The following is a 22,961-nucleotide window of genomic DNA, read 5'->3' as shown; positions in this document are numbered from 1 at the left end:
TTCCAAAAGACAATTTCCATTTCTGAATTCCAAAGCACACTTCCAAGCAGTACAGAGCTCAGGAAGCTTCCTCTTCACTTATCTTGAAGCTTTAAGTACTTCTCAGGGTGTAGTTTTCTGATCAGCTTTAGTCCTATATAAAACCATGATGTCAATATGGCAAGCAGTGGTCCTGTCCTCTCAGTGTTTGTGTAAGCATGGGCTTGGCTGGGCTATGGAGCTGACTCGGACAAAATCCAGTAATTTGTTACAGGATTAATTTGCAGCTGGATCGATGCTCTCATGTCTGAGGGCCCATGGCAGTGCTGCTCTCCACACCTGCCACCATCTCTCAGCGATGTCACACATCGAGTTATGCTGATCATAGAACTCCACCCCCAGGCTGTCTCTCGGCAGCTCTCTCTCTGATTCACTGGAAAATGCGGTCTCAGACATGGACCATAAGCTCTCCGTACTTACATTCAATTTAGTCTGTGAATGCTGATATTTTTCTGTTATTGCACAAAGGGGCACTGAACGGCTCCATTTCTTAGCTGGGTCAGGTCACTGGCCATGTAGCAAAGGTGTATCACGAACCACTGAATCTCCAGCACCGTGTAACTCCACATTCACACACACACGCCTGTAAAATCGCGTGGGGGGAGGGGGTGATGGCACGGAGCCCATGCTCACGGCAGTGAGGAGCGGACAGCCCGGGCGAGGGATGGCAGCGAGCAAGTTGTGCTCTGGGGGCTTTCGCACATTTGCTCGCAGCGTGCCGAGCGTTTCCAGTGTCACACCCGTCAACGCGGGCACTTTCCCCTCCTGCAATCCGCGCACCTCGACATTCACCACCGGGGCCCGGCTGCCCTTGAACACCGGGGTCTCGGTGCTGGCCAGGCCCACCCCTGAGCCTTGACAGCGCTGCAGCCGCTTCAGGACAGGCCGGCGCACGCCCGGGGCGTGAAGGGGAAAACCGAGACGGCTGCGACACACGGGGTCCCGGCCGCAAGCTCCCTCGCCGGAGGCGGCTCGGCTCGGCTCTGTCCGGCTCGGCTCGGTCCGGCTCCCCCCGGAGCCGGACGGGCCTGCCCACACCGAGGGTGCCGCTCCCACCGCCCCGCCAGGCCTCGCGCCCTTCCCTCCCGAATGCCGAGCGCGGGGTGGCGGGGGAGGGGCGGTGCGGGGAGGGGCAGTGCGGTGCGGGGCGGTGCGGAGCGGTGCGGGGCGGTGCGGGGCGGTGCGGGGCGGTGCGGGTTAGGCGCGCGCGGCCCTGCCCGCCGCTCCCTCGCGAGAAGCGCAGTTGCCCCCTCCTCCTCCTCCGTCTCCCCCTTCTCCGCCGCCGCCGCCCCGCACGCCCGGGCGCTCCGCCCCCGCACGCCGCAGCCCCGCCCCGCCGCTGGTCTCCGGGCGGGCTGGCGGGGGCAGGGCCGTCGGGCGCGAGCGCTGCGAGCAGCCATGATGGTGGGTGTCGGGGCGGCCGCGGTGCCGGGGCGGGGCGGGGGCGTGCGGCCGGGTCGCTAACCTGTGCGTTTTGTCTCACCCACACCCCCACACCCTCCCCGATGATGCCGCCCGTGCCCCTCCGCGTCCCCCCGGCCCGCTCCGCCTCCTCCCCTTGGCTCCCAGCAGGAAGGCTCGGACGACGGCCCAGATTTCCTCTCGGAGGAGGACCGAGGTGTAAGTACCGCGGAGAGGCGTTAGGGACCTCGGCGGCTGGGGGGATGGGGGAGGCAAAGAGGAAGGCGGAGTTCGCTCCCAACTCCGGGGGGCCCTCCAGCTCTGCCTGGCCCGAGCCCGTCGGGTGGGCATTGGGAGAGCCGGGGGTGCCGGGGGGCGGCGGGCGGCGAGGGTCCGGGGGCTGTTGATGTGAAAATAGCGCCGTCTCCTGAAACTGGGGGCTGTGCGCGTGTTTTGCCTTGAATTTTTCATTGTTCCGTCACCCAAGTTTTGGACGGGCAGTTCTTTCGTCCTCATAATAGCTTGGGAGGGGGTTGTGTGTGTGGCTGGAGGTTCGTGTTGTCTCCACCGTGTCTTTCCCTGCTCCCCCTGCCCCCACACCTCGGATCGTGCTGGTGTCCAGGCCAGGTTGACCCGCCTTGTGGACAGCACCAGGTTCCATCTTCAGTCCTGAGCCAGGGCCTAGGTGGAACGGTCCTGCCCTCCCTTCTCTCTTTAGGCCATTGAGGTTCTCCCGTAGGTAACAATGAAACATTTACACGTTGCAGGGGCACGCTGCATAATAAACTCGTTATTGAAAAGAAGTTCTGTTACTGGGACAGGATGCCACGATTATGTTTCTTACTGAGAAAACCTTCTCCGCTTCCCTGCTGTTTCTGGCTTTCATTCTCTTCTGACTGCTGCATCCATCTTTTTCTTTAACTTGCCTGCCTCACTTAAGCAACAAATCAGCTAATCTAGTATAACTTACTCAGACTGATTACTCCTATTGGTTAGTATCTTGAGAAACACTGACTCGATGAGTGTGGTAGGAGAGCAGCTCCTGTGTTTCTGAGATTTGCTTTGGCAGTTGCTGGTTCTTAAAGTGGCTACATCCCCAGTATATTACTAAAAATGCAAAATTTGAAATCCAAGGTGTTGATCTATATCCTTTAACAACCCATACCATTCTCACATGTGAAATATAACATTAAGTACCAAGTGGTTTTTGACTGAATGCATGTGGTAGGAATTCAGTGCATTTTATATTCCAGTTTATGATCAGAAATTAGAAAAAAGAATTCTAATATTCTATTAGGCCAGTCCTGACCATTGTAGAGGTTTGCCTTTCATTATATATACAGCTGCTTGAGTAAGAATATTGTGGAAAAAAAGAAAGAAGGTGGGAACTGTGGCCTTTCGAGTGTCTTCAGAACAAGAACTGAAGAACTTGTTAGTTAGAGAGTTGTGTTTTATGTAGATTGTCCCTGGTATTTAGGAATGGACACTGAAGAGCACAGTTCAGTTGTCTTTATCTAAGATGCAGGTAGAACATAATGATGCAGATCTGATCCTGTGTGAAACTTGTTTGATCATTAGTTGAGTTCACAAGGTAATTTGAAAACCTTAAGAAATCTCTTAGCAGTCTTGTTTGTGCTGTTGGACAGCTTACATCATCTTGGTTGGCCAAGTGCAATCCTTTTTATTTTTTTTTTCCCTCCCCCATCTTCATCCATCACTGGGGAATTAAACCAGAACTGTGTCCTTTCTCCTTTCCCCACTTTTTTTTTTTTTAGGCATCTTATTTTCAGTCACTGTGGGGTTGAAATTTTTTCCACTGCTGTGCAAATCCTGTGGGTTAAAACACAGGTTGTTACCTGCATGATTTTGATTGTGATATGGAAAATCTAGTCAAAAGCAATACTGGCAGTCTGTTCCTGAATTGATTTGTGCTTTAACCTTCAAAATGATAAGTTTGGCTAGTAAACAGCTTTTCCTAAAGTGTTCCCTTCATTCTGATTTGTCATCTTCCTCTGTGATTGAAAAAAAAAGAGTAGGTGAAGCCTTTATTTGGAAGCATGGATGACAACTTTTGGTTAGAGTAATTGAGCTCCTAATTTGAAAATCAGTACTCTTTCCTCTCTAAAATTCAGGTATTGCAGTGACAACTGTACTTTCAACTCTTCAGAATCATTGGTCAGCTGCAGTTGTGTGAAGTTTATCATGGGTGTGATGGAATGAAGAGAGCTGGAAATGATGCTGTTGCCACCTAGAACAGTGATTCTCAAATAATTCTGTTCTACTGTATAAAGCTTTTTCTGGAGAATTGTAAAACAGAGCAGCAAGAGGCATCTTTGAGGAAGTAGCAGTGGGTGCTTTGTAAAAGGAACTTTTTACAGATGGTCTGCATAAAATGAACTCACGGGAATTGCTTTTCTAAATCTCTTTGGAAGATACTGTTGAGTTTGCTTGGAGTAACTTGGTTCCTGTTGTGGGGTTTTTTCTGTCTGAATAATATAAACAATACTTGTCTGAAAGGTAGTATAATATTGCTCTACCATCTTGTGTATTTTATATCTATATAAACTTTAGCTGACTTGGCTAATGAATTTGCCTACTCATTGAGGGGAAATGAGCTACCCCCTAGGAACAGGTCTGCTTGAAACCTAATGCTGTGATGATGTTTTGTCATCTTTTGTTGTAGAAGTATCGTTTGTTTCCCTTGCTCTCTGTATTTATCTGTCTGTAAAGAACCTGCTGAATAAAGGGTTCCTTTTTCTCGTAACATTTTTGAAAGAGTATAGAAGTTACTGTTGTTAACGAATGGTGTTACCTTGGAATTTAAGGTTTGGTGATTTCCCTTGCCTCTACCAGCTTCCTTCCATTATCATTTGAAGTATAATTGATCATCAAGTAAGAGCTTGGTGGTAAATCCTCTCTTTGAGTTGTGTTCTCTTTTAGTATTGTAACATCACCTAGCACTAGTTTTGGGTTCTAGTATTTTCTATACTATTGAATAAGCAGGGACTTTCTTGGTGTTGCATAGGAAACCATAAAGCAGCTACATAAAGTTTGCTTTTGTTTTGCAAATTGTTCAGCGTGGGTGTGGAGCATGTAACTAAGCATAAAATAATTGTGCTATGTTGTATGGATTAGACTGGGGGGTAGGAGAGCAAGATACAAAGGGACTGTATCTTACTTGCAATTTTCCTGAATTTAAGGTGTTTTGTTTTCAGATTTCATTCAAATCAGGTTTTGTAGCATTTTAATTTTCAACTCCCTTCATGACTGGAAAACCATCCAATGGTGGTGCTTTTCTCTTGGAAATAGTGATGAAGAGGTTGCTTAAGTTATGTGATGATATTGTTTGTGACTTTATTCCCAGTAATGTGACGTGAACCATACTGTCACATGAATATGTTTGAAGTCCTTCAACTCTGTGATTGTCTTTGACACCTTTCATAAATGCTTCATTACCATTGCAGATGAAAATGTTCCCTGTTGGCAGTCAGGCTACAGAGTATAATTTAACATATGATTAAACTCTGCAAAACTGTTACAAACTTAACTCAGTGAAAATCAAACAAATAGTCCTTTCCAGTTGTATCTCATGAGCAAAGTTGTCATGTTTAGGTAGTTCTTAATTTTCTCACTACAGAGAAGCATTTTGTTTCTGAAATTGCCAATACTGCATACAGCAGAGTGGGGACAGTACACACTGTCTAACACTATGCAGTCCCTACACTGGGACAGTAAGGACTGCATACACACTGGTGACAAACTGGAACAGTTGTTATGCTGAATGTTCAAATTTTGCGTTGTGCCAGGAAAAAAGGGTTTTAGTAAAAACTTCTGTGACCCATGAAAGACTACAGAAATACCACCTGTATAATCTAGATTATTTGCTGAGATTACTCTGTTTACTAGTATATTCTAGGGAACCGGAGAAAAACAGTACTCCAGACAGTGTAGCCACTAAGAACATTTTTGCAAGCTGAAAAATGTGGTGTCATGACATAAGGCAGACTTTGGTATGTCAGAATATATTTTTCTTTCCTGAATTAGATGTTAAGTGCATTGGAAACTCAGTAGGAGCTAGTAGATTCTGCCTCTGGGAACTGGGAAGGGATCTATAATGGATCATTGCATGACAATATGCCTTTGTGTGAGGCAGCAACCCCCTAAACCTTGGGAAAACAAAACACTATGCCTGAGTCACCACTGTGAATAGGTTACTCTGCAATGATTTTAATGACTGCTGCAAGGAAAAGCTATCACTATTTGTGTAATAGCTATTGAACTGTTATATTTTGCTAGCCCAGTGGAGTATGCTAGGCTGGATGACTTTGGTTTACTTTTTCTTAGAATTAGTGAATTAGTGTGGTTGCTGGTATATTAGCAGCAGAGTTGTCCATGCATTGGGGTGAATGGGAAAACTGGAGTGGGAGCTGGCCACTGATTTAAGAGAAGGGATTGAGGTAGCTGGTGGAAAACAAGATGTGCCAATTGATGCTTCTCTCCTAGTGCTCTTCCACACTGCTTTGCAGTGTTACAGTCAAAATCTGCTCATGTGTAACCTTTAAGTTACACATCTTAAGTGTGTAACTTTAAGTTACACACATTTAAGTACAGACATCAGAATGCAGTCCTGAAAAACTGTGGGAAAAAGTCTCTCATTGTATGGCAAAGCATTTTAAAAGTATAAAATAGGATGTTTCTAGAAAAAATGCAGCATCAAACACAGTGTCTTAGTAAAAAGTAAGCCTCGTGAGGATGGTGTTGAAATATTTTTCTCAGTGTGATAGTAGAAGATTTCAGAGTTAGCCTTAGTACTTGTAAAATACTCTGAATGTCTGTTGATTGTGATGATGAAATATTCAAGGGACAGATTGCTTTAGAACAAGGGTGCAAGGGTGAGGGAGCTCGAATTTCCAGCTGTGGTCTGAATCAGGTTAGTTTCACTAAGTACTCTTGAAGCCTTTAGTCCCATTGCAGGCAAACATTGCAATGCTCAGATAATCTTCCAATTTTTCTATATTTGATCAGTCATATTTTCTTTTTGATATGACTGGAATTACTTTGTGAGAGAGTTCAGGTTCCAAGTGTGCAAATCTTGTGGAAAATAAATCTGTATTCCTTATATGTTAGCAATTTCTTATGCTGATTTTGAAGAGTTTGAAATCTTGGTGGGTTTTTTGCTTTCTTCTGAGCTTGGTTTGGGGTTTTTTGGTGCTTTTTTGTTTTTTGTTTTGTTTTTATTTGTTAGCTTTTTCCAGAAAAATACTTCCAAGAAGATTTAGTTCATCAAAGTTCAGTGTATGATTTTATTTAAGCTTTTTCAGTGTATCATGGGAAATGTTAAACAGAAGAAATAGTGTAAGAGGATGGGAGTAAAAAATGTCTTTAATAGCTCTTGCTCATTTGAAATATGTTGAAATACAAGAACATTTTTCTCCTTAAAAGTACTTTTCCAACTGTTTGTACCCTTGTGGTTACCTTTACAAGTATATTTATTTACAGCTGGTTGTTGATTAGGGGCAGTGGAGTGAATGAAAAGAGAAAAACCTACTGAACTTGCTGCTGGCTGTAAATGTACTTTGTCTTGACTATCTCAACCACTAGCAAGTCAACAGCAATACACAGAAATGAAAATAATGCACTACAAAGAGTATGGTAAAGGAAACTTTTTGTGTGGTCATGTCTGCCATGAGGAATACTACTGGAATTTCTTTTTGCCACTGGAAGCTATCTTTTAATGTTGGAGTTTTTTTGTAATCTATCTGCAGCCTTTTAAGGATGTTCAGCATTGCAGAATAAGGGTTCTTCTCAAGGGAATAATAAGGGAGATGTAATTCAATTTATATATTTTTTTAATATAAGCTAAATAGATTTTCTCTTTGTATAGCTTCGAGCAATAAATGTAGATCTCCAGACTGATGCTGCTCTTCAGGTGGATATCTCAGATGCACTCAGTGAGAGGGACAAGGTGAAATTCACTGTCCATACAAAGGTAAAACCCTGGTTTGTGCACTGAACATTTCCTAATTTGGTAGAAAACTGTTAAACTGTTTATTGAAAAAAGTGTAACACAATCTGAAGGAAATGGGAAAGTAGGATTATCTCATTCTTAAGAGACTGTGTTGCTGCTGTGCTTGAGAAAAGGATGGTTAAAAAGTTAAGAGGTTAAAAAACTGCTTAGAAAAAGAAAGTGATGTTTGGCTTGTTGTACTGATATATTGATGTGCTATTCTAGTGCTTCTTAATTGGCCTGTTTTCAGGTAGAATCTTTAGGATTCTTCATTATATCACTATAGTTTTTCATTAAATTATCCATGGCTTCAGATTCTAAAATTACATTACAAATTGACATTACATTCAAGAATAATTTTTAGTTATGACTTGTTTATGGCTTTTTTGTTTGTTTGTTTTTGGTTTTGCATGTTTATTGGTCACAGGATCACAGAATAGTTGAAGTTGAATAAAATTTCTGGATATTTAATTGCATCTCCTCCCTCACTCCCACCATCAGGGTGAACCAGAGCACATTGCTCAGGTCTTGTCCATTTGGGGGATTTAATGCTTCTAAGGGTGGAGATTCCACAACCTTTTGGGCAACCTGTTCCAATTGATTGCTGCACTATTTAGGACTGGGGTAACTATTGCTGTATAAACCTTTTTTTTTTTGGTCAAATCCTCACTTGAATGATTAGATTATTTTTACTTGGATATTTTTGTTGGGTTTTGTGTACTAATGAAAATCATTTTGGGTTGTCTGGTTGATTTTGGTTTTGGTTTTTTGTTGGGCGTCTGGGTATTTTGTTGTTTTTTTTCTATAATCCTTTATCTTTTCCTGCTTCTAGAGTTCCTTACCAAATTTCAAACAAAATGAATTTTCTGTTGTCCGGCAACATGAAGAGTTTATTTGGCTTCATGATTCTTTTGTTGAGAATGAGGACTATGCTGGCTATATTGTAAGTATTACAGGTTTGGGCTTTTTTATTTATGTACACTTTTTTCTGTAGGCTGTATCAAAAGTACTTGTGACTACTTTTAAATTCAATGATAGATACTCATTCCTTCTAAGATCATGTGTTCAAGTACTTCATTTCATGCCATTACACAAAAGTAATGTTTGCAGCAAGCTTGCAGAAAAGTTACCGTGGTTGTCTTGCCTTTTGCTCCTAACAAGTGAGTAGTTTAATCTGTATCTTAAAGTGCATTTTTAGTCCACTGTGTTAAAAGTGTGGGAGGTAGATGAACTATGTAACTTGGTGGTATTGTTTTTGCAAGTTGATGTTTAACTTAGTTACAAGTTTCATGTTGCCTTTGTTTCAGCTGGAGTGGCAGAGTGAAGTAACTGAGCTCTGGCAATTAGATACTTCCCGTTCTAGTTATGAAAATCAGAATTGTTTTGCCATAAATCAGTGGGAGGGGGGAAAAACCCCAATTCAAATACCATCTGGGATAACAGAGAACCTTAACACACAATTTATGTTTTGAAGTTTATTTCAGGCCTCTGGGGAGCAGAAGTCCCAAAGTAGTCACCTTATGATACTGCTCTTAGAATGGGTGCTGCTGTTCACACTTGAATTACAATTAGAAACATTTGTCATCTTGGTGTGAAATTTATCTATTAATTTTGTTTGGAAGGGATGCCTACTGATTCAGAAGATAAATATATGTTTCTAATTGATTAGCGAGTACGTTATGATTAATGTAACTTGTGATGTGTGATTCTTGAGTTAGTCTTTTTTTTTGGTCAGAAAACCTATTTAAAGTGACTAGGCTTCTAGTGTGTTAATAACTAGTTTCAGACAATTGACTGCATAGTATTGGATTTTCCTTTTTTCCAATGTATTAATGTAATGGGCAAATATTGGTGAACTAAAATTTAAGCTTAGTTCAGCTTTGTTCTGTGTCCTTTTATAGGAATTCAAGATTAGGTTGTAGTGTTTTCTCTTTCACTGTTAATATACTATATTACAAGATTATCCAGAGACTTGTTTAGTGTGTGCTTTGTTATTTCAACAGAGGTATCTTCAATGTCAACAGTCCTGCAAGAAAGAACTAATGCCTGCAAACAATATGGAATGCTTTTTTTTTTTTTCATTTACAGTTTTGGGGAGTTGTAATGGATGGTGTGAAAATCATGTGGGATTTTTTTTTCTTCCTTAAGCAAGTGATGGTCCTTACCAAATAAGCTAATCCAAAATTAATTATTAAACAGTGATTTCAAATTTTAATTCATTATATTGGGAAAGCTATGTATTACTTGGTTTTGGCTGAAATTAAATTACTGAAGCCATTAGTTAATACTTCAGGAATCTTAAAGATACTTGGCCAAAACTAATATAGTAATGCAGCATGTTTAACTCATGAAAGAGGGAATTTATCCATAAATGCTGTAATGAATGATGAGAGAGCCATATATGAAAAAGCTGCAGGCAATCTACAGTTCCTGTACGGAATGGATGTTTTTTGACTATGAGCAATTAAAAAAAGTATGATTCAATTCCAGATTCCACCAGCACCACCCAGGCCTGACTTTGATGCCTCAAGGGAGAAACTGCAGAAACTTGGAGAAGGGGAAGGATCAATGACTAAAGAAGAATTCACCAAGATGAAACAAGAACTGGAGGCGTATGTAAACTTGATTACTACTACTTTTTTTTTTTTTTTAAACTAATCCCACAATATTTAATTCTTTTTGCTTTCCTATGTTTCTAATTTCACTGTAATGGTTCTTTGTGAAATAAAGACTTGAGAATCTAGTTGCTACATAACTAGGGTTATCTTCATGATCATGATCAGAGCCATTAGGAAAATTGTAGAAATGATTTCATGGAAGATCTTCTGAAACAGGAAAAGCCAGCTTGTTCATGAGCATTCTTTTATAAGTTAAAAAAAAAAAAAAAGTTAGATCCTTTTCTTCACAGAATACCTGCAAAGGGAGGAGGTAGCCTCTGCCTTTTTTAGCTTTGGTGTTCCACATTTTATAACCATAATAAAACTTGAAGTTTTATACATGTAGTGGCTGAACTAGGGATTTTTGTATGTGGTTGGGTTCTGTAAACATAGATGCCAACCTTCTGTTTCCCAAGAAAAATTGAGATTGCTAAAAGATACTTTTTTGATGCTTCTTTTTTTTTTTGCACAAGGAGAATGTACTTCCTGAAAGTAGTATTTTCCCGTACTCTGAATTTAACGTGTATTGAAATACCTGCTCTACAGCTTTTTGTTCCACATTGAGTGAAGTTTCTCCTTGCTTCATCCACTTTCCTTATCATTCATTCGCTTCTTTGATCTTTTTCCTGTCATTGGTTTCAGTTTTCAAGTGTATATTTACGCTGCTTCTAGCCTACTTCTATCAAGAGCTGTGAATTGGCAAGAAAAGTACATAGAAATCTTAGAACTGCTGGTTTCTCTCCGAACTCCACTTTCTGTGACCTAATGTCTTAAAAAGTTCTGTATTAGTGTTACATACGACATACTTTATAGCAGAGTAGATATACACTTCATATGCAGAAAACTGGAAATTAGCAAAACACTATAGATTTTTATCTGGTTTTCCAGCGGCCCTGATCATGATTCTCTTGTGGTCTGGTTAGGGGTTGGATAACACAGAAAACTTTGAGTTTCTTCTACTGCCACCTCCATCCTCTGCATCCTCCTTTTTTGTCTTCACTGAATGACTACTACTCTCACTGAGATCAAACATCTCCCAACACTGGCCCTGCTGATTTGCTGGTATGTAAATCTTAACCTCCTTGCACATAGTGGAAGCAAAAGTGTTGATTATCACTTCACCATTTGACCTCAGAATGGGGAAGAGCTCCTTCCTCATTCCTTGACAAGTTACAGCTTATTCATTGACTTTGCAAAGCAAAATGAATTCTAGCAAACTTGTATTGATAAGAATGCCTTCTCTTAATTAAATTACAAATGAATAATTGCTTTAAAGTTGAGTTGGCTTAATTGGGCAATGTGATTTTGTTGTTACATCTACCAAATGCAGCACTTAAATTCACTTTTAGAACCACTATGAAGCAAGATATCCACATAAGCTTCAGCCCCAAAAGGCTAGGTGCTTTGACCTGGAATAAAAACCTGCTATCTAAAGAGCTAGCAAAACTACATGAACATTTAAATAAGTAAGGAGGGTGCAAATAGGCAAGGGGATGGAGATGGGGAGGAAGGAATTTGCACATCAGCTACATAGTGCCCTGTGACTGTAGCCTAAATCAATGTCATAATTTTGGGGGTGTTGGGGAAAGGACAATTAAATGAGGTTATACTTTAAGCAAATAGGTCTGTGTTAGCTAGCCTTAAAAATTAGAATGTTGAGTCTTCATTAAAAGTCTCTGTAGTATGTTAGCACTCTGAAATTCCCTCTAGTATAAACATTTTACTGTTTGTGTATTGCTCTTCTCAGTGATGTCCACTGATAGGACAAGGGGTAATGGGTGCAAGCTGGAGCACAGGAGGTTCTGTAAGGAAAGGAAAAGTTTTTTCATTGTGAGGTTGACAGAGCACTGGCACAGGCTGCACAGTGGGGTTGTGGAATCTCCTTTGGAGACATTCAAAACCTGCCTGGACATGTTCCTCTGTGACCTACACCAAGTGACCCTGCTCTGGCAGGGGGGTTGGACTCAATGATCTTTTGAGGTCCCTTCCAACTCTTAACAAGCTATGATTCTGTGATATCAAATATGAGTGATAACCTTTCCTATACCATTGTGTATAACTGTGTATCCTTACTGAGGATATCTTAAGAGCTGCTTGCTAGGTTTACCCCATTGCTTCTTGTGAAATATTTATGTCTGTCTTTTTTCTTGTTTTCAGTGAATATTTGGCAATATTCAAGAAGACAGTTGCAATGCATGAAGTGTTTTTGTGTCGTGTGGCAGCACATCCTATTTTGAGAAAGGATTTAAATTTTCATGTATTCTTGGAATATAATCAGGATGTGAGTATTGAAAACTGAACTGCTGGCAAGAGAAATCAAGATGTACGTTTATGGTAGAATGGAAAATTGATTAAGAGAGCTTTACCTCCTGGAGCAAATTGCATCAGTTCCTTCATACCAGACATATTTGTATTGTAAAAGTTAGAAATTAATTTTGTCTGTAGGAGTTCATTGTGCGGCCACCTGGGGAACAAAATGTGCCATGTGCTCTAGCCTCGAATCAAAAATATTAATGGAAATCCAATATGTTTTGGATTAAAAATATCAGCTTTTGCTGGTGATTTTGCATGACGTTATACTTATCCACCCTTTGCTTTTTTTTTTCTTTTTTGACTTTTTTTTTGTGAGGAAGGATTATGCAACACAGGTAATTTTAAGGATTTGGAACCATAATTTAAATTCTGTTGCAAACAAAACTAGAGAGGATTTCTAATTAAGTGTTCTGATAAGGAAAGCCTTTCTGTTCATTATGTAGGTAAAAATGTAATTTTTTTTCCCTAGATATTGGAGAAGTGTGGCTATCCACAACTTTCATACATGTATCCAATTTTGAGTTAATGGAGAGGTCTTTCTGGGTTCATAGTATGCAGTTAGTGATTGATCATAATGTACTAGCAGTTTTTAGTAGCTTTTTAAAATTGCATAAATTGGCATTGAATATTGAAGAAATCATTACAAAGATTGGCTCAATTGAGTACGTGCTTAATCTCAACATGTATTACAGAGGATCCTTTTGTTGTTTGATGTAGAAATGTTTATTGGTTCATGAACTTAGTTTACCTAAATTAGCCAAATTGAGATGGACAGGAGGAGTGTGAGGGGGCTGAAATCAACATTACCCTCAGTGCAGTGAGAGATAAATGCATCTGGAGTTTCTGAAAGCTGCAGATCTGCCAGTCTGCACCTAAAAAAGCAAAGCCTGTTTATGTTAGGTTTACTCAACAGCTATACTGTGAATGATAAATAATGTATTATTTATAATTGAAAGGTGCACCTTGTACATTTGGTGTTACCTCTAGGTGCTAGAATGTTGCTGGTTTTTGTTTGTTTGGGTTTTTAAATTTTTTTTTTTCTTTTCTGGAATAGTATTTTAGATGATGAAGAACAGTCTAGGAAATGAGGTAGTCTGTCAGTCTGGGTGCAGGGTGCCCTGTACCCATTATTGATGATTATAAGCAGAGAGCAGAAAAACTGTTTTAGGAGTAGCAAGCTGTGGTATGTAGTTCCTTTTTTTTTTTTTTTTTTTTTTTTTTAATAATTTTATTGCCTCCAGAAAATGAACTAACATGATAAATGAATTTGTTTTTCAGTTGAGTGTTCGTGGAAAAAACAAGAAGGAGAAACTTGAAGACTTCTTCAAAAATATGGTTAAATCAGCAGATGGTGTTATTGTTTCAGGAGTAAAGGTGATTATTGTTTACTATATCAGGGTTTAATATGTATTAACATCCTTGTCTCCTTTTTTTAATGAAGCAGAATTCTTCATAGTTACAAAAAAGGAATTTTTTTTTTTTAGTAATGTCTAACTTGAGAATTAGAGGCAGAGCATGGGAAGGAATCTGTGGCCCTGAATGCAAGATAACTGAGAACCCTCTGATTGCTCTTGTGAAAGAGGCTTCTCAGTTCTCTTTCCCCTGTTTTATGTTATTAAGCATTTTTCAAATCCATAGATAATTGATAATCTGCTTTTTTGTTCTGGCCTGTTATTTTATATAGTGGGAAGGTGTACTTGCTTTGACAGCTGCTGCACCTCAGAAGTAACACAGTGCAACTCTTACCAGACTTCTCACATCCTCCTTGTGTTTCAAAGATAGGAGGTAGAGGTGGTACCGTTTTTCCCAGTAGATGCAAGAATGTAACTGAGACAAAAAACAACCCACCCCACAACAATTTTAATAATTTTGTTAAATTTTTACTTTTCCAAAAGTTACAGGCATAAATTCTGCAGATTATTTTGATCTTCTTCCTTTCTAGTGATAATTTTCCTTTTGCAAACAATTTAGAGGAGCTGAAGTCTGGAGTTTCAAAGCTGTTGGAAAGTGGAAATACAACCATGGATTAATTATGGCTTAGAGAAAAATAAAAAGTCCACATGTCAGGCAGTTTTGTAAACGCATTGTTTAAACCCATGTTGTAGGATATTCTGTGCTAATTTAGAGGTATTTTAAAATAAATATAAACCATATATCTGAAATTGTGATACAGGAAATGTTAAAATTTAACTACATTTACCAACCTGAAAGAAATCTGTCATCAAGATCAGCATTCCTGAGGTAGGAGTTTATATTGTGTCCGCTGTGACTGCAGCAATTTCTGCAACTGGGTTTGCTTCTTGCCTCCTCTCCTTTTTAATAGGTAGTTGTAATTTTATTAGGTACTTGACATTTACTCTGTTTTTCTGTTGCCAAAGTGGTAGATAGTTGTGAAATTATTTCCCTCACTTCAGGTTTAATTGTCTCAACCTGTAACATGCTTGATACAAATTTTTAACAGAACTTCAGATCACAATAAGTGAAGAAATTGGTTAAATTAAATGGTGTTTTATACAGTAAAAATAGATGTGTTTTGTGTCACAGCAACAGCAGCTTATGCAAATTTACTCTGCAATAGTTTTGTACACAGTGAATGAAATTCTGTTTTTTTAAATTATTCTTGTTTTTTGTAGGATGTGGATGACTTCTTTGAGCATGAAAGAACATTCCTTGTCGAGTATCACAACCGAGTCAAAGATGCCTCTGTCAAATCAGATAGAATGACAAGGTCACATAAAAGTGAGTTCATTTTCCAGGGTGAAAATAGTACTAGTTAAAGTGTGTGGAAGTGGTATATGAAGAGCAATAATTCTTAGCTTTCTTTTTGCATGTGAAAAGTTTATTTCTCCAAGCACAGTCTCCTGCTTCTCTAAAGAAGTTGAACCTGACTTTCATAGTTTAGTCTTTGCTGGGGTAGACTACATGGTAAGAACAGCCTGAAGTTGTCTTGATTCTTCATAGAATCATGGAATCAGCCAGGTTGTAAGGGAATCAAGTCCAACCCTTAACCCACTACCACTGTGGTTACCAGACCATGGCACTGAGTGCCACATAAGTCTCTTAAAAACCTCCAGGGATGGAGAATCCGCCACCTCCCTGGACAGCCCAGTCCAATGCCTGATCATCCTCTCTGTAAAGAATTTTTTTCTAATATCTAACCTAAACCTCCCATGGCAGAACTTAAGACCATCATACTGTCCCTTTGAAGGGAAACACACTTTATGTAATCATATTTTTTGAAGACTGATTCTTAGTCTTTAAAGTGTAAGGTGGATAATATGGAAGTATATGTGATTTTACTCCTGATGAAGTTGTTCTTGATTAGATGAGCTTGTATTCATCAGAGTACAATGTCTTGGCACACTAGGCATTGCAGTGCCCTGCTGAGCAGCAAACTCATATTTGGACCAGAAAGTCAGGTTTCCATTTTTCAGCCTTTTAGGATGGAAACTGGAAGGTTTACTTTCAGTAGTTTGCTTTACAGTCCCCTTTTTCTTACTGTTAGAGATTTTCACTAAGCTATTCATTTCTCTTCCATCTCTTTCCTACCTAAAGTGATTCCTGGAAGCTCTAAAGTGTCTTCTCAAGTGCAGTGCATTTATTTGAGAAAACAGAAAATCTTTGGTTTAGGACTACTGTGTTTGGTTTAGGATTACTGTGTTTTCAGAAAGAAGTTGACTTTTATTGCCCTTGATTTTAAGTCTTTGCCTAGATAAATAAAAATGGAAGTGTTGGATTCTGTCAACTTTCTTGAAGTTTGTCTGATTCACACTTTCTGTCTATAGAAATATAGTTCACACAAAACCAGGCCACAAATCTTTTATGAATCTCCATGGTAAGGACTCTGGAAGTGGATGCTGAATGAGACATTAAATCAAGAATTCATTGAGCTCTGTTTCTCTTGCTGTTATATGAAGACAGATTCTTGTAGCTTTAATGTCTATGCTAGGAAATGAGAGAGTCTTAAGAAGTACTAAAGGACCCTGTGTCTTCATCCAGTTCCCACCTGAAGTGGTTTCTGGAGTCTGCTTTCTTAAAATTAACACTGAACTTCATTCATGGTAGTTAGGTGCCAGACTATTTGTGCCTTTCATGTTGGTTGTAGAACCAGGAAAACTTGAAAATGAGATTTTGGAGGGTCTGATGGGAAAGGATTGATCAAACAGAGCTTTGCTGGTTTTCAGACGCAGAGCATCTAGGATATTTACTGACAGCTTTTATCAAACTACAAACTGGGACAAATGGCACCTTTTGAAATTCTGTCTAAAGAAATAGAGCAATGACCTCAGAAGTCTGTTTTGGAAATGGGTAACCTGTAGTTTAACAGTTGACAGAGAGCTACAGGCCTTGCACAGATACTGCTTTCCTAGTTCCAGCAGAAAATCTATTTTTATGTTTAAATGAGAGGAATAGGAGGGGAGGTTAATGGCTTCCTAAGACCAGCATTCACAGTAATCAATGGCACGGATTCCCTTGGGGTGTATGGAGCCATGAATTGGGTGGAAGGTGACCCACTCAATTTGTGAAAACAAGATTGTGTTATTTTAAAGAATAAAAAATTCTAATTAAAGGCATATAAATGTCAGCAATAGTAAATAAAAATATTTTCCTGTTCATTGCTTGGATTTGTCAGCATTTTCATCATCAATTTGGTATACAGTGCATGTGTACCAAAAGCACTTAAAAAAAGCCATCTGTGCAAAGATTTGTTTTTTACTATCTAGCAATACCTCACTAGTTTAATGATGCAGCCCTCTTTATAAACTTTGCTTCTAATTTCATGGTTAAAAATGCTTTAACACTAATGCTGCTTAAGCCAATGACTAATTGAGGTGAGGGTTTCCTGAAAATCAGGCGTGCACTAGAAAAGATGCTGAGTCTATAGCACTGCATTTTGGTAGTTGGCAGCTTGTATTCGATTAACTGTTTTCAAGCACATAGTCTTACTCTTCATTGTTCTTAGACTATGTGATGTTGGGTTTTTTTTTCTTTTTTCAAATACCTTCAGACTTAAGGTTCAAATTTAAATTCAGCCATTGAGCACATACATCTTCCACCAAAATAAAACCTAACAACTATTGCACAATATATTTATCCAACAGGTGCTAGTTGTATTAAATATCCCTAGATAAATTACAGACTTCATGATTCGGTGAGGGTGCCATGTTTATTCTGTGCAGTTACCCTTCATAATGAGGGACAAGACTGAAATTTTATTTCTACTTTTGTGTTAAAGCATCTTACTTTTAGAAAAGCACTCACTCATGAAAAAAAGATAGGAACTTCAAAATTGTCAGGACAAGGAGGAATGAAATAGTAAAACAAGTTCTTGTTTATTTTTCTAGATGTGGCAGATGACTATAACAGAATTGGTTCTTCATTATATGCATTAGGAACGCAGGACTCCACAGATATATGCAAGTAAGATATTGTTAATAATTTATGGGATAATTTGGTAAGTAGCAGTCTCTGCAGGGAACCTGCAGAGCTCAGTAGCTCTCTTGTTATGAGAAACAGAATGTGTTACAGTTGTATCACATGAAGAGATTTTTTTTCTGTAGTATTTTGTTTCTATAACAGGCTGCTTTAGTATTTGGAAAAAATATGCTGCTTTCTGTAGTTTGTTCTTGTAGTTTGTTTTGAAGTGTTTCAAATGCTTTGACATGTGCATCAAGAGCAGATCTCAGTGCGAGCATAGTGATTTGTGTGGGTGTTCCCTGTAACTTCCTGAAAAATAGTTTTCTTTTCTGGCAGTTTTACTGTCTTTAGGACAAGAAAGGAGTCCAGAGAGATGACTATAACTTTGGAAATAGAAGAGGGTCTCTATGTCAACATGTTTCTCCTTTAATTTTTCAGTGACTTGCCTGAATATTAAGTTTGTTTCATCTGAAAGTAAAACTTGTTGACTAGCTTAAAGATGTTGATGCTTTGTGACCATGTACAATTATTAGCGTTATGTGACAACAGGTAGGAGATGAGTATAAAAGTTAACTTCTTTTTATTAATTTACCTGAATACAGTGATACACTTCCAAATGGTGTCATAGCTTACATACCGACTACTTTGATTATAGTATTGAAATTTGATGGAGCCTGTTAGTGTCTGTCAGAAATCACAGCTGTCTTCTGTCTTCTGTCAAAATAGTATGATTAGGCTGTTACTGAACCCTTGGATTGTTTCCTGTGCTGACAATGCAGCACTTTGTTGCTCAGCTTCCCTCAATTCCAAGTGGGGTGTGCATCATGTTTACTGTATAAAGAAAAGTACATTCACATTAGAGTGAGGGATGCTTGATAATAGTGTAGGGCCATTAGTCAGGGTGGTAGTGTTTGGGACTTAATTTGCAGAAACATAAAGAATCCCTGAGGAGCTGTGCAATTATTCTGTAGTAAAAAAAACATTGGTCTGTTATGCTTTGTTTGTCCCTTACCTTTTCTGAAGCTGTGGGCTTTCCAGATGTTTGAAGTGCTCCAATTTGAAACAATTATGTTCTCTGTGTTCCATGAGTTACAATTCTAGGCAGTGCCTTTACAGCCTTTACAATCAGACACAAATTATGTTTTGAGCTCTAGAAAGTAATTAGACTGTTCAAATTGATGTTGTAATGTAAGCTCTTTCCTTTGTGCAGGTTTTTTCTGAAGGTATCAGAGTTATTTGACAAAACAAGGGTATGTACTATGCAAAATTTAAACATATTCTTTGTGTACATCCTGGAAGTAGCAGGACATTTTGTGTCAATTAGACATTATTATGTGGATGTTTTATGGATGCTTCTATGTGAAGCATTTTAAGCAACGAATGAAAAAGTGTAACATTTCAGTCATCTGTTTTGTAAAATGTTTGATCCTTAGGAGTCTTCAGTCTACTAAAGATTTTTAGGAAGTTTTCCTACCTTCTGTGCCATAGACTGGTAAAGTTGCTGTTCCTCTAAAATCCTCAGAGGCCTTTTGTACTTGATACTGGGCATGGCAGAAGTCATTATGGAAAAAAGAAATGCAGTCCTTAATTGAGAAAACAGTGGTTGTGCTGTTTATTTTCTGGAACCAAGATCTGCTTTTGCAAATATTTCACTCAAAAATACTGTTGCCAACGCTTCTAACCAGGCTTTAAATATCTTGTCTCTTGTCTTATTTGTTTGGCTTGGTAGAGCAGAAGATGCAGGCCTTGTATCAGGAAAACTTTTGAACGAAAAATATGTGCATTTCTGAAACACAGGCAATTGTAATTGCATAAATATGTACTATGAAGAAAATTAAGTTAACAGAATTACTTGCTTTGACCTAAAAGATTGCCTTTTAGATTTTTTTTTAATTAAGATTTTAAAAATACACTTTCATACTCTTTCTAAATTCACAGAAATATTTATTTTAAATACAAGCAAATGAGTTTATAGGTATTTGGAACCATGTAATACATGGAATTACAAAACTAGTCTGCTAAGGTGCCTTTAAATTTGTTGGTATCCAAAACACAATTTCTTGTGCAACTCTACGTTTTTGTTTCTCTGCTGTTTTTCTTATATATTATACATTTAATTGGAATTTGAAGAAGGCATTGTTTAAAATGTAAAGTTACCTGTGGGTTACTGCTTGCACAGTAGGTTATTGCTTACATTTTAATATGAAATCCTGATAGTGTTTCTCTTGATGCATCTTTTAAGTATTCTGTCACAAATGCATGATTCTAGTTTTTGGAAAAGACAATCTGTCATGTACTGTTGTATATTTTATATTGCATGAACATCATTTAAGTGAATGCTCAAAGTCTGGATGTTTTTAAATTGATGCTTTTACTTACTGTCTTTTCCAGAAAATAGAGGCCCGGGTATCTGCTGATGAAGATCTTAAGCTTTCTGATCTTTTGAAATATTATCTAAGGGAATCTCAAGCTGCTAAGGTGAATTTATGTTATGTTCGGTGAAATAGTGTTTAAAAAAAAAGTGAGATAAGGTTATCATCATGAGAAATACACAGGTTAAAATGCTGCCACCTCTAGCATGCAACTTCTTCAACTATAAAACCTCAGTCTCAGTTGTAACTGTGGAGTAACAAAGGACAATGCAGTTGCTGACTGTGAGACTGAATATTTGGAACTGTGTGATCCATTTATCAAGACCAGATTGTGCAGTATAAGTGAAAAGTGGAAGAGCTGTTGGTGAATTGTTCATGTGTTTGCAGTGTGTTTGCTGGTTGTAAACTGCTAGCAATTCTACTTTTTTTGTTAATATTAAAAATGGATACCCCAGATGTGCTGCAAGGGTTGATATAAAATCATGTGAGTCAAATTTGGTATTCTGTACCTACAGAAAATGTCTCTCAGTGTTGCTTGTTTTAAGATGATTAAGTAACAGGATGGAAGGAAGAAGCATTTGATGGAAAATATTAGCAGTTAGAAGATCAGCAATCACTGTTGCACAAAAAATGCTAATGCTTGGGTGGCTTGGGTTGGAAGGGGTCTTAAAAATCATCAAGATCCAACATCCCTGCATAGACAGGGACACCTCCCACTAGACCAGGTTGCACAAGGCCTCATCCAACCTGGCCTTAAACACTTCCAGGGTGGGGGCACCAACAACCTCCTTAGGAAACCTATTTCAGAACCTTACTACTCTCATGGTGAAGATTTTTTTTCCTGATATCTAATCTAAATCTACCCCCTTGTCCCATCACTAGATGTGCATATAAAAAAGCCCCTCCCCAGCTTTCCTGTAGCCCCTTCAGGTACTGGAAGGTTGCTATAAGATCTTCCCAGAGCCTTCTCTTCTCCAGGATGAACAACCCCATCTCTCTCATCCTGCCTTCACAGCAGAGGTGCTCCAGCCCTTTGATCATCTGTGTAGCCCATCTCTGGACCCTCTCCAACAGCTCTGTATCTTTCCTGTGATGGGGGCACCAGAGCTGTACACAGTACTCCAGGTGTGGTCTCATAAGAGCAGAGCAGAGAGGCAGCATCACCTCCCTCACCCTGCTGGCCATGTTTCTTTTAATGCAGCCCAGGATGCAGTTTGACCTTCTGAGCTGAGAGCTCACATTGGCAGCTCATGTCAGCTTCTCATCTACTACCACTCCCAAGTCCTTTTCCTCAGAGCTGCTCTCTCTCCATTTTCCCCCCAGCCTGTATTTGTGCCTGGGGTTATCTAAATATAGTTTGTTTCTCATCTAAGAAACTGTGAAATTTCCTATAATTGCCCCTTCTCAGGCTTTCTGGAATATCATCTAAACCACCTGGTGGTAGCCTGTGTCAGACAAGATTCAGATCAAACAATATTAGATTACATGTTTGATCCAGTATGGACATCCCTGTGTCTTGCAGGATTAAGTAAAATGAATGCAAATAAATGTACAAGAATTGAAACACAGCAAAAGAGACTAAAATTAATCTGGTTTGGTTTTTTTGTTTTTTGTTTTTTTTAATTAGTAAATACTAAAATCCTTGGGTAGGTTCTTACAAACTCTACATAGTCTTTATGCTTTTTGTTTTTTTCATAGGATCTCCTGTATAGAAGATCTAGGTCACTAGTGGATTATGAAAATGCTAATAAGGCATTGGATAAAGCAAGAGCAAAAAATAAAGATGTGCTGCAAGCTGAAACTACTCAGCAAATATGCTGTCAGAAATTTGAGAAAATATCTGAGTCAGCAAAACAAGGTATTTGGGTGGTCTTTGATCCTGTGTTGCTACTTGAAAATAAATAGATGCTAGATACTATTAATGCAAATAGATTTTTTGGTTTGTTTTCTAAGTGGATCTTTTATCTTTTAATCAATATTTATTTGTTTTTAAAAGTTCAAATGATATTTTCATTTAGCTCCTCATAGTGATGTTAGGCAGAGCTAAGTGTAGGTGCAAATTAACCACTTTTTTAATGAAAAGGGTAGAATACAAAATTGATAGCAGTAAAGGCAAATGTAATCTTTTAAAAAAAAATACTGAAATTCCCCTTCTGGTTTTATGCATTCTTCTGGAATGCAGCAGTCTGTCACAGAGATGATACTAGAAATGAAATTTCACTTAAGCTGCAGAGTTACAGTAGCTCTAGAGAAAAGGGACCTTATTTACATATTGCCTTTTTCCTGGAAACTTACTATCTTTATTGAAGCTAAAATTGTTGTGAGCTAGTAGTCATCTGACTCATTATTTGGGGCAGATCTGTTCAAGGTTTCAACACCATGCTCTTTTCATCACTTAAGAGACTTTGACTCTGTAAATCTGGCTGATTCCTGTGAGGCAGTGAAGGAAGGGAACTCCTATTAGACACCAAGGTATATCCATAAAGCATACTTGCTTCATCCGCTCTTCACATTAGTTTTAGCTTTGTATCTTCCCTAGAGACTTTTATATATGAAAGAAAACTGCACATGGCATAAGGGAATTAAATGTTTAAAGACATCCACATTGCAGTATTTTTTCACCAGAGCTTTGTGTCCACAAAAGGTTAGCTAGAGATGAGGAACTGTAGTGATGGTTTGCTTTCATCTGACAATGCAGTGGTATCTGTTAGCCTGGAATGTACTGAGATTAAAGTTAAGTTTTTTCCTGTTACC

At 38.8% G+C, this 22,961-nt stretch overlaps 1 protein-coding gene across 4 annotated transcripts in view; it reads left to right on the top strand.

The window, feature by feature from the left end:
• Positions 1–1,368: 1,368 nt before the first annotated feature.
• Positions 1,369–22,961, top strand: part of SNX6 (sorting nexin 6) — a 29,667-nt gene continuing 8,074 nt past the window's right edge. The window contains exons 1-12 of one of the 4 annotated variants that reach the window (XM_030452234.1): positions 1,369–1,443; positions 1,612–1,659; positions 7,325–7,429; positions 8,280–8,390; positions 9,938–10,059; positions 12,262–12,385; positions 13,696–13,791; positions 15,051–15,156; positions 17,763–17,838; positions 19,046–19,085; positions 20,227–20,313; positions 21,906–22,065. In XM_030452234.1, coding sequence (XP_030308094.1) covers positions 1,438–1,443; positions 1,612–1,659; positions 7,325–7,429; positions 8,280–8,390; positions 9,938–10,059; positions 12,262–12,385; positions 13,696–13,791; positions 15,051–15,156; positions 17,763–17,838; positions 19,046–19,085; positions 20,227–20,313; positions 21,906–22,065 — 1,081 coding nt within the window. In that variant the 5' untranslated portion in view covers positions 1,369–1,437. Of the gene's footprint in view, positions 1,444–1,608; positions 1,660–7,324; positions 7,430–8,279; positions 8,391–9,937; positions 10,060–12,261; positions 12,386–13,695; positions 13,792–15,050; positions 15,157–17,762; positions 17,839–19,045; positions 19,086–20,226; positions 20,314–21,089; positions 21,115–21,905; positions 22,066–22,961 lie in introns of those variants that run through there. The other 3 variants (XM_030452233.1, XM_030452235.1, XM_030452238.1) reach the window with 3 other exon arrangements.

The sequence above is a fragment of the Calypte anna genome, chromosome 5A (assembly GCF_003957555.1).
Source record: "Calypte anna isolate BGI_N300 chromosome 5A, bCalAnn1_v1.p, whole genome shotgun sequence".
Lineage (NCBI taxonomy): Eukaryota > Metazoa > Chordata > Aves > Apodiformes > Trochilidae > Calypte > Calypte anna.
Note: the sequence above shows the minus strand (reverse complement) of the source record. Positions and strands in the feature narration are given on the sequence as shown.